The 12,703-nt window shown below is 45.0% G+C and overlaps 1 protein-coding gene across 1 annotated transcript in view; it reads right to left on the minus strand.

Moving 5' to 3' along the window:
• Positions 1 to 12,703, minus strand: part of LOC128685558 (galactoside alpha-(1,2)-fucosyltransferase 1) — a 146,485-nt gene that overhangs the window by 27,188 nt on the left and 106,594 nt on the right. Inside the window, exon 4 of the mRNA XM_070088130.1 lies at positions 655 to 904. Within this exon, the coding sequence (XP_069944231.1) occupies positions 655 to 904 (250 nt within the window). The remainder of the gene's footprint in view (positions 1 to 654; positions 905 to 12,703) is intronic.

The following is a 12,703-nucleotide window of genomic DNA, read 5'->3' on the forward strand; positions in this document are numbered from 1 at the left end:
GACTAACCTGGCAGGTCAGGCAGGTGTAGAGGACTAACCTGGCAGGTGAGGCAGGTGTAGAGGACTATCCTGGTAGGTCAGGCAGGTAGAAGACTAACATGGCAGGTCAGGCAGGTGTAGAAGACTAACCTGGTAGGTCAGGCAGGTGTAGAGGACTAACCTGGCAGGTCAGGCAGGTGTAGAAAACTAACTGGCAGGCCAGGCAGGTGTAAAGGACTAACCTGGTAGGTCAGACAGATGTAGAGGACTTATCTGGCAGGTCAGGCAGGTGTAGAGGACTAACCTGGCAGGTCAGATAGGTGTAGAGGACTAACCTGGTAGATCGGACAGATGTAGAGGACTAACCTGGCAGGCCAGGCAGGTGTAGAGGACCAACCTGGCAAGTCAGGCAGGTGTAGAGGACTAACCTGGTAGGTCAGGCAGTTGTAGAGGACTAACCTGGCAGGTCAGGCAAGTGTAGAAGACTAACTGGCAGGTCAGGCAGGTGTAGAGGACTAACCTGGCAGGTCAGGCAGGTGTAGAGGACTAACCTGGCAGGTCAGGCAGGTGTAGAGGACTAACCTGGCAGGTCAGGCAGGTGTAGAGGACTAACCTGGCAGGTCAGGCAGGTGTAGAGGACTAACCTGGCAGGTCAGGCAGGTGTAGAGGACTAACCTGGCAGGTCAGGCAAGGAGGTGTAGGGAAAATGGTCTTGAAGTTGGTTCTTCATCTTAGGATGGATGACAACTGACACATTGTAAATGTGTGCTAGAGCATACAAGGTGGCGTACTCTCCCATCACGTTACCCAAGCGGCCCAGGGGCTCACAGGTCAGCACCGGCAGGGTCAACCCCCGCCACTTGATGTTGTACTTGACCCAGGCTGAAGGATGCACCATAGTTCCTGGCAACATGTCTCGTGTACCCTGCAATACCATTCCTTCTTACTCTTATGTATACTGCCACTCCTCCATATTTAATGAACAGTCAAGTATGCTTCTGGGATGGATGTTTATGCATTACAAACACACACACACACACACACACACACACACACACACACACACACACACACACACACACACACACAGACACACACACACACACACACACACACACACACACACACACACACACACACACACACACACACACACACACATACACACACACACACACACACACACACACACACACACACACACACACACACACACACACAGCCAGGAGCTAGGATTCGACCCCTGCAGCCTCAACTAGGTGAGTTCAACTAGGTGAGTACATGCATACATACACATGTATTCATGCATATACAACAGGCCTAAGTGTCTATCTAATCAACATGTGTCTAGGACAAAATGGTAACTAACACACACACACACACACAAGAAATGACTGCAAAGTATGTGAGGAACTCAACATGAGATTCAAAGAAGTGTTCATAGAGGAGACAGAAGGGACTCCAGAAAGATGTAGAGGTGGGGTACACCACCAAGTGTTGGACACAATACATACAACCGAGGAAGAAGTGAAGAGGCATCTGGGCGAGCTAAACACTTCATAGGCGATGGGGCCAGATAACATCTCTCCATGGGTCCTGAGAGAGGGTGCAAAGATGCTATGTGTACCCCTAACAACAATATTCAATACATCCAACGAAACAGGGAGATTACCTGAGGTATGGAAGACAGCAAATGTAGTCCCAGTTTTTAAAAAGGGAGACAGACAAGAAGCACTAAACTATAGACCAGTGTCACTGACGTGTATAGTATGCAAAGTCATGGAGAAGATTATCAGAAGAGTGGTGAAACACCTAGAAAGAAATGACCTTATCAACAACAGCCAACAAGGTTTCAGGGATGGGAAATCCTATGTCTCAGACCTACTGGAGTTCTATGACAGGGTGACAGCAGTAAGACAAGAGAGAGAGGGATGGGTAGATTGCATTTTCTTGGACTGTAAGAAGGCGTTTGACACAGTTCTACACAAGAGATTAGTGCAAAAACTGGAGGACCAGGCAGGAATAACAGGGAAGGCACTACAATGGATCAGGGAATACTTGTCAGGAAGACAGCATCAAGTCATGATATGCGGCGAGGTGTCATATTGGGCACCAGTGACGAGTGGGGTTCCACATGGGTCAGTCCTAGGACTGGTGCTGTTTCTGGTATTTGTGAACGACATGACAGAAGGAATAGACTCCGAAGTGTCCCTGTTTGCAGATGATGTGAAGTTGATGAAAAGAATTCAATCGGAAGAGGACCAGGAAGAACTACAGAGGGATTTGGACAAGCTGCAGGCCTGGTCCAGGAATTGGCTCCTGGAGTTTAACCCCACCAAGTGCAAAGTCATGAAGACTGGGGAAGGGCAAAGAAGACTGCAAATGGAGTACAGTCTATGGGGCCAGAGACTACAAACCTCACTCAAGGAAAAAGATCTTGGGATGAGTATAACACCAGGCACATCTCCTGAGGTGTACATCAACCAAATAACTACTACAGCATATGGGCACCTAGCAAACCTAAGAACAGCATTCTGCCATCTTAATAAGGAATCGTTCAGGACTCTATACACTGTGTATGTTAAGCCCATATTGAAGTATGTGGCACCAGTTTGAAACCCACATCTAGCCAAGCATGTAAAGAAACTAGAGAAAATGCTAAGGTATGCAACAAGACTAGTCCCAGAGCTAAGGGGTATGTCCAATGAGAAGAGGCTAAGGGAAATTGACATGACGACACTGAAGGACAGGAGAGATAAGGGGGACATGATAATGACATATAAAATAAATGAGGGGAATTGATAAGGTGGACAGAGACAGAATGTTCCAGAGATGGGACACAGCAACAAGGGGGCACAGTTGGAAGCTGAAGACGCAGATGAATCACAAGGATGTTAAGAAGTATTTCTTCTCTCATTAGTACCAGTACCCCCTAGGCACTGGTGGGTCAGTCTTAAGATAGAGAGCAGAGAGGCAGGGCGGCTGATGGTGCTTCCCATACTTTCCGTTATAATTATACGTACTAACCAACCTACGTGAGTGTTCTTACCCCATCCACGTTTCGAATCCCCACATGACAATGGGTGACAGCGGTGTGGGCATGGATTTATGGGCATTTCAGATGTTAGAAGATTGTTGTGGGATGCCGGCATGTCAGAGGTCACTTCTGCCAGCCTCAACTGGCCGCTCCAGCTTAAAAACCAGTGCAGCCATCTTTCAAGCTTCCTGGCTTAGTTCGTGTGCTAATTGCTTCAATCTCCAAGGGGTTGATCCGGATTTTGCAATTAAGCCAGCCAGTGAGCCAGAGTGTGGGAGTGAGCGCCAGTCAGCCTGCCTCAGCCCATCATCCAGCCTGTCTCCTGTCATCCACCTGCTCCTTCATGCTGTGTGCATTGTTACACGTCTTCGAGTCAGCTATTGTCGTGGGTTAAGCCAGCATGACAACCCAGCTTCCTAACCCAGCTGAGAGAGAGAAGTAAGCCACGCAGGTTCATCTGAAGTATTGTCTCATACATCGCTTTGTGCTCCCAGTTGGATGCTGGTAAGAGTGGTCTTCACCATCCCTGTGGCATATTGTGGCTTAGTTAAGCCACCTGGAGTTTTCTTGTGAGTGGTGAGACTGTGCGCCAGTGAGCACCAGCGAGTTGAGTCACGCTCCCTTCACCCACCTGCCACCCACTCCCCACCTCATTTACCTGTGGGTTTTTCCACCCTTGTACCGGGTCCTAGTACTGTTTTGGCTCACATAATTGGTCAGATTGCAGCTGTGCGCCAACGATAAAACCAGTTATGTGAGTTCACCTAGAAAGCGCATTTCTTCACAACAACAGTGTGAGTGTAGGAGGAATCATCACCAGCCCACAGGACCACGTCTTCCCCTCATCACCCATCAGCGCTGTCTACCACTTTCAGACTTCAGTATTTTCCGTTTAGAGATGCTTAGTGAATGGCGACACTCAGACCTCTCAGGCTACTGCTGCTCCTGTCATCAGTCCTCATAGTTCCTTATCGACTGACAGACCGACCCAGACACTGAAACACTATAGTTTTACTCGTGATTCCCTTGATGCGTTATCTTTATTCAATGGCCATGTACATAGTCTTGAAGCATGGTTTACTGCCATTCATTCTCGTGTTAATGCTCTAGTTGACAGTCCTCCTTCAGAGGAAAGTTTTATCAGACTTGCAAAAGAAGCTCTTCATCGGTCCCCTGCTGCTGTTCACATTGTTGATCTCCTTGAAATGCGAGATTTCAGGAATCTTACTAAGTGGTCACAATATGAGGAACTGATTCATTCTTTCCTTGTACCAGTAAAAACAGCTGATCCATATGTCGTTCTTAGGGAACTCGTGAATGCTACACCCATGACTAATGAATCATTGAGTGCATTTGCTGTTAGATTAGATAAACTTTTATCATAACTTATCAATGCTGTCCAGTCCTCAGCTTTTGTTCCTGACGAGGATAAATGATCCACAGCATTGTTTGCTAAAATAGCAGCTTTTGGAGCAATCAAAGAACTAATGCCACCTGCTTCCTTGTGTGCTTATGAGGCTAATCCTCCAACTGTGATGATGGAACCACTTACAGCCCTAAATCATGTATGTTCCTTGTGCCCCCAGGGTACTTTCCCGTGTATCAAAAGTAATTTCACACCTATGCCTCAGTCTGCACCACCTCTTGTTTGCGTCACAGTGACAAATCGTGGTCGTCAACCATCGCAGCGATCACCAAGGACCAGTGTAAAGAGTCATTATAAACCTCGTAGTATTCATAGTACATTCAGTAACCATAGTCAGCGGACTTGTTACAACTGTGGTTTCCATGGCCATATTGCAATTAATTGTCCTGATAGCCACCCTAAGAGGCGTCGTACTGATTATGAGTACCAGTCAGATCTTCCCTACTGTACTTATCGTAGAATACATGGACATGACACATCTGAGTGCAATGCTCTCTACAACCTTCAGTACTCTAGATCTTTCCGTGGCCGTTCCAACCACAGAACCAGGAGAGGAAACAGACGTCGTGGTTCTCAGACTAACTAGAACCAGGCTCCTTCTTCCAATTCGGGGGAATTCGAGCACCCCAGTCAAACCATCCCATGGTGACAGTAGGTAATAATGAGTACACCATCCCTGTTCACAATTCCTTTGAAGCCTTAAACAGTCTCGAGAATGGCAATCCTGCTGATGATGTTGCTTCACACGTCTCTGACATAGATGATTTTGGGGATGAAATGGAACAAATCTTTTCTGATGACAATCCACCTTTTTGTTTGCACATAACTTCCAATGCAACCATAGGCCCTATAGTGCAAGCATCTGTTCATAATGCACCCGTTCATTTGTTCATGGACTCTGGTGTGCAAGTCAATATTATCAGGTCTAATTTGTTTAGGGATAAGCAGTTATGACATGTCCTTCTCGCAGAACTGACTCATGTGTCCTCCCTTAGTGGGGTAGCTGGTTCTCACCTGCATGTCCGAGGTCGGACTTCCCTCACCTTTTCTATCCAAGGTAGAGACTTTACTGCTTCCTTCCTTGTTGTCAACCAGATTACTTTCCCTGGTGATCTACTGGGATTTGCTTCCATGCGAGACTTACGCATTGTGCTCGACCCTTATCGAAGGCATGCCCAAATTGATGACTTGATCGTACCATTTTGGGGTTACCAGCTGGATCCGAGATCTGCCATACTGCCGCAGAGTATGACGTTTGGATTAAATCCTTACAAGCCAGTGCATTTTCCAGTAGTGTACCCAAGCGGTCAGGCACTGGTGATCCTGTCACTCCTGTCTGTGTTCCACCTGCAACTTCAGGCTTGCAAGATAGTGTCCAGTTACCTCAAGTGTCCGAGGACACTCTGACTACCTTGAGTGCTGAGCCTATCCCTGCAATGTCTGCTAGTTCAAGTAGTAGTTTCTCCACAGGGGGCGCCTTGTCGGAAAATGATTACTTGCAACTAGTAATGCCATCTCTTGTTGATGTCACATGCCGTCTGCAGAAAGACATTTCTGTTGTGGCTAGTGCCCTAACTAGAGTGTCTGTTGTTGTTCCTAGTGTTCCAGATGGTGATAACATCCTAGTTGACAGTGATTCCTGCAAAGTAAAGGGTTTATTTGTTGAGCCATCCTTACATGTTGTAAGAGATAGTAAGATCCATTTCTTCCTCGCTAACACTTCTGGTCAGTGTTCGTCTCAGAGCAAATACCAATCTTGTTGACCTTGCTCACTATCCTTACCCTGTTCAGGTAGAGGATGAGTTGTCACCTGACCAGTGGGTCGGTGCTATTTCTACTGGGGAGACCTCATCCACTTCACTGGGTCAATCCATTCCACCAGTTGAGGAGAAAGACTTAGCTCCCACTGACTTCCCAGATGAGGTCAAGCGTTTGTTGACTCTGTTGAACAAACGTCGTAAAGCAGATGAGAAGATGGGCATAATGAACTTATTGTCCCATCGTATCCCACTTGAACCTAGTACTAGACCTATCTATATACCTGTGTACAGAATGCCTCATTCACAAGTTGCTGTCACAGAAGAATTGATCAATCAAATGCTTGATGATGGAGTTATTGCACCTAGCAATTCACCTTGGAATGCGCCCTTGATCCTAGTACCTAAGAAGGATGGAAGGATGGTACTTGGTGCCCAGTGATTGACTTTAGGAAGTTAAATGTGAAAACTATTCCAGATCGTTTCCACTTCCTGTACTGGGTGAGGGTGATCTTTTACGTAACATCGGAGATAACAAAGTCTTTTCAACCCTGGACTTGTTACAAGGGTTTTGGCAAGTCCCTCTTCACGAGGACAGCCAAGAGCTAACTGCATTCTCCACTCCTACAAGTCATTATCACTTCCTCCATATGGCCTTTGGATTATGATCCTCCCCTATCATGTTCTCAAGGCTCATGACTAATATCTTTAGAGGTCTCATAGGTAATGCACTTATGGTGTACTTAGATGACATAATCATCATGTCTAAAGACGTGGATACACACTTGAAAAGACTTGATGTAGTACTTGGTAAGCTTGAAGAAGCCAATTTAAAGATCAAACTGTCTAAATGTCAATTTTTCAGATCAGAAATTAAGTTTCTTGGTCACATAGTCACTCCTAGAGGGGTTATGACTGACCAAAGTAAAGTAACTGCAGTACTAAATTTTCCAACTCCCAAAACTGCTGATGCCGTAAGATCCTTTGTGGGCTTAGCAGGTTTTTATAGATCTTTCATTGCCAATTTTTCTTCCATAGCTGCTCCTCTGAGTTGCTTAAGAAAGATGCTCCTTTCGTCTGGACCTTCTGTCAAGAAAGAGCATTCCAAACTCTAAAAGAAAAGCTAACATCTGCTCCAATTTTGAAATTTCCAGATTTTTCTAAGCCCTTCTTTCTTACAACTGATGCTAGTTCTATTGGCATAGGTGCCGTACTAGCTCAGAAGACTGATGGCAAGTACAAGGCAGTTGCATCTGCTAGCCGAGTCCTTACGAAGGCTGAATGTAATTATACAGTAACTGAGCAAGAAGCTTTAGCAATAGTATGGTCTTTAAAGCACTTTTGAGACATTATTTATCAGTACCCTGTTCATGTCTTGAGAGACCATGCTCCACTGATACCTTTATTCCAGAACAAACGACCTACTGGAAGGTTAGCCAGATGGACCTTGACTATCCAAGAGTTCAATCCTACCTTTGAACACTTACCTGGCAAGTCAAATGTAGTCGCAGATACTTTATCGTGACATGTTAGTATAGTAACTGCAGACCCTCCATTTACTGCCAAGGATGTAAAGAATGCTCAACAAGCAGATCCCATGTGGTCTGGTGTTATTCGATTCCTGCTCTAGGAAGATCTTATTCTGACTGTGAAGCCACCAGCACCCATCAGTGACTTTGTCATGAACCAAGAATTACTGTATCGAACATCCGAGTTGGGTACTCCTAGCAGAAGAGTATACCAGTTAGTAATTCCACAGTCACTAGTGAATGTAGCCTTACAGCTAGTTCACGATGTACCAGGTGTTGCACACCCTGGTATGGATCATTCAGTAAAACAAGCCAGATTGAAATACTTTTGGCCTCGTATGGCAACTGATATTTCTGAGTATGTTAAGAAATGTAGTGTCTGCATGCAACATAAAGGTAATGCTGACTCAAGAAATCGTAATGACACGATTGCAAACAAACCATACCCCCGGCCGGGATTGAACCCGCGGTCATAGAGTCTCAAAACTCCAGCCCGTCGCGTTAGCCACTAGACCAGCTAGCCACATAAGATTCATCCAACTAGGTATATTTCTACACCATAGGAAGGTTAGCACAGGCACCACTGTGACCACAAATGCAAGTTTTTTACAGACGAATCTCCAGCTAGCGTGGCCGTGACAAACTCTAGCTCAAGTCCCTTCACTGCCGTCAACAGTGGTCACAGTGGTGCCTGTGCTAACCTTCCTATGGTGTAGAAATATACCTAGTTGGATGAATCTTATGTGGCTAGCTGGTCTAGTGGCTAACGCGACGGGCTGGAGTTTTGAGACTCTATGACCGTGGGTTCAATCCCGGCCGGGGCTATGGTTTGTTTGCAATCGTGTCATTACGATTTCTTGAGTCATGTTGACGGCAGTGAAGGGACTTGAGCTAGAGTTCGTCACGGCCACGCTAGCTGGAGATTCGTCTGTAAAAACTTGCATTTGTGGTCACAGTGGTGCCTGTGCTAACCTTCCTATGGTGTAGAAATATACCTAGTTGGATGAATCTTATGTGGCTAGCTGGTCTAGTGGCTAACGCGATGGGCTGGAGTTTTGAGACTCTATGACCGCGGGTTCAATCCCGGCTGGGGGTATGGTTTTAAAGGAAATGCTAATGGTCCTAATCCAATCCAAGTGTATCCAACTACTAGCAAACCATGGGAAAGAGTTGCACTAGATTTGTTAACTAATTTCCAATGTTCCCTCCAGGGCAACAAACATCTGTGTGTTATGGTAGACCATTTCACCAGATATTGTGAGTTAGTTCCTATTGCAGATAAGACTGCCGAGACAGTAGCTAAATCATTTAAGGAATGTATTATCTGCAGGCATACCACCCCTAAGTCCCTAGTAACAGTTAATGGAGGTGAATTCTGTAATGAGATTTTCGAAAATTTGTGCACCTTGTACAAGATCTCTAAATCCACCATTGTTCCTTATCATCCTGCCAGCAATGGGTTAGCAGAACGAACCAGTAAGAAAGTACTTGATGTTTTGAGAGCCACTATCAATCCCAACAGTGAAACTTGGGATGAAGTTATACCTGATGTGCAGTGTACTATAAATTCTGCTTACAATGTTTCCATAGGTGACACTCCACATTATGCATTGTACGGTGTAGATAAACGTTTGCCTTATGAGTTGTTATATTCTAACCCGAAACCAAATTACAACCCTGATGATTTTATAGCAACTCGTACCAGCCTAGCTCAAAGCGTCTTTAGAAGAATCCGTGAAACACTTCATAAATCAACAGCAGAATTTACAAGAGTCGCAAGCACTCGAGCAAAGCCGTCCAAAATCAAAGTAGGTTCGAGAGTTATGCTGACTAACTTTAACAAAACGTCTGCAGTGCCTAAGCTTGATCAAAAGTCTGTTGGTCCTTATCGAGTAGTTGAACATATCACTGGTAATATGTATAAGGTTAGAGAAATTAGTACTGGTCAGTATAAAGAATCACATTTAGATCATATGAAGTTAGCATGTGATGATGATGTTCCAACCCAGACTAACCTGGAGTTTACCTGGAGAGAGTTCCGGGAGTCAACGCCCCCGCGGCCCGGTCTGTGACCAGGCCTCCTGGTGGATCAGAGCCTGATCAACCAGGCTGTTACTGCTGGCTGCACGCAAACCAACGTACGAGCCACAACCCGGCTGATCAGGAACCGACTTTAGGTGCTTGTCCAGTGCCAGCTTGAAGACTGCCAGGAGTCTGTTGGTAATCCCCCTTATGTATGCTGGGAGGCAGTTGAACAGTCTCATGCCCCTGACACTTATTGTATGGTCTCTTAACGTGCTAGTGACACCCCTGCTTTTCATTGGGGGGATGTTGCATCGTCTGCCAAGTCTTTTGCTTTCGTAGTGAGTGATTTTCGTGTGCAAGTTCGGTACTAGTCCCTCTAGGATTTTCCAGGTGTATATAATCATGTATCTCTCCCGCCTGCGTTCCAGGGAATACAGGTTCAGGAACCTCAAGCGCTCCCAGTAATTGAGGTGTTTTATCTGTGACAGACTCTGACAATCACCCTGATCCTGTACTCTCTACCTCTAATACTCAGTCAGATGATCAACCTGAATGTCTTTATTCCCTACGTACACGACAGGTATTGAGAAATCCTCAAGTATCATTTGTAACTACCAATTCAGATTTGCCTCAAATACGGCATGAGTTAGCCAGTGCAACAGAGTTTGATCCTCCCAGAGATGACACCCATTCTGCATATGTCAATCTCACCCTAGCAGAGTTGGGGTTAAATGTAAATAACCTATATAGATGAATAATTACAGTATCAACTTATTAATATTCAAGAATTTTTTTTTTTGTGTTCACATTCTCTCCGAATTCTGAGATTTAACAGTCTAGATTTGAGCGCACCAAATCTGCCTTTCTGTTAAACACTTCTTTCTTTGTGTATATTTGTTTCTCAGAATCCGTAGATCACATGAATCCAGATCGATTGATCAAATTTTTTTTTATCACTTCTATTGTGTAATCCCAATGTTGAGTCTCATTCGATGAGTTGCGCTATATCATACCTTGTAATGCATTACAGTTTCATTACAGTAAGTTTCATTACAGCCAATTACATAAGCTTCCACTCCAATATTCTACTTATGTATGTTATAATGTTAAATTGTTGTGCACTTTGACATTGTATGGAATCAGCCCAAGCCGTACGCCTGCCGTCTGTAGTTTGTATGAGCTGTATGTTGGGACAACATATGTTAGCGTTGCCGAGCTCTCAGTAGTACCAGTATCTCCTAGGCACTGGTGGGTCAGTCTTAAGATAGAGAGCAGAGAGGCAGGGCAGCTGATGGTGCTTCCTATACTTTCCATTATAATTATACATACTAACCAGCCTACATAAGTGTTCTTACCCCATCCACGTTTTGAACCCCCCACATGACACTTCAGTCACAGAGTAGTCAGGAAGTGGAATAGTTTGGGAAGCGATGTAGTGGAGGCAGGATCCATACATAGCTTTAAGCAGAGGTATGATGAAGCTCATGGTTCAGGGAGAGTGACCCAGTAGTGGCCAGTGAAAAGGCAGGGCCAGGTGCTATGACTCGACCTTTGTAACCACAACTAGGCGAGTACAACTGGGTGAGTACACATATACACACACACATACACACACACACACACATACATACATACACATGCATGCACATACAACAGGCCTAGTGTCTAATCAACATGTGCCTAGGACCAAATGGTAACTAACACACACACACACACATATACACACATACACACATACACACACACACACACACACACACACACACACACACACACACACACACACACACACACACACACACATACACATGCATGCATACAACAGGCCTAGTGCACACACACACACACATACACATACATACACATGCATGCATACAACAGGCCAAGTGTCTAATCGACATGTGCCTAGGACCAAATGGTAACTAACTAACACACACACACGAACGACAACAAAGGAGAAGCAGCAACTGGCAACTTGCCCACCACCTCACTGCCAGTGCAAGTTTCTCTCATCTACTGTGGTTGCATGTTGTGTCAGAATTCTGGTCTCTGCAAACTGTAAGCTACAGGTCACCCACTCTTGTTAGGTATTACCAGAATAGAGTAGAAACAACATAGATAAGGTGAAGATAGGATTGATGAGTGCCTGAGGAAATGTTGGTGGGGAGCAAGTGAGAGTCACCATCAAACATACACACATACACACACACACACACACACACACACACACACACACACACTCGGAGGGCCCGGGTTTGATTCCCGGCGGGTGGAAAGATTTCGACACGTTTCCTTACACCTGTTGTCCTGTTCACCTAGCAGCAAATAGGTACCTGGGTGTTAGTCGACTGGTGTGGGTTGCATCCTGGGGGACAAGATTGAGGACCCCAATGGAAATAAGTTAGACAGTCCTTTATGATGCACTGACTTTCTTGGTTTATCCTGTGTGGCTAACCCTCCAGGGTTAAAAATCCGAACGAAATCTTATCTTATCTTATCTTATCACACACACACACACACACACACTAGCACAAGTGTTAGGCACTTGTAGAAACTTACTATAAGTATTAGGATTAGTATTAGTGTTAGAAGCTAGTGAGGGTCACCATCAAACACATGCACACACACACACACACTAGCACAAATATTAGACACTTGTGGAAACTGAGTATTAGTATTAGAGGCACTAGTATTATAATTATTAGAATTACTATTATTATTATTGGTATTTTATTAGTATTATGGATACATAGAAGTGAGGAGCATTATTTCTGGGCACATATAAACAACTGTGCACTCACACACAGAAGCTGAAGACTCAGATGAGTCAAAGGGATGTTAGGAAGTATTTCTTCAGCCACAGAGTTGTTAGGAAGTGGAATAGTCTGGCAAGCAATGTAGTGGAGGCAGGAACTATATGTGGAAATAAAATCACTTGCATGTACCTCAA

This window comes from Cherax quadricarinatus, chromosome 23 (genome assembly GCF_038502225.1).
Source record: "Cherax quadricarinatus isolate ZL_2023a chromosome 23, ASM3850222v1, whole genome shotgun sequence".
Classification (NCBI taxonomy): Eukaryota; Metazoa; Arthropoda; class Malacostraca; order Decapoda; family Parastacidae; genus Cherax; species Cherax quadricarinatus.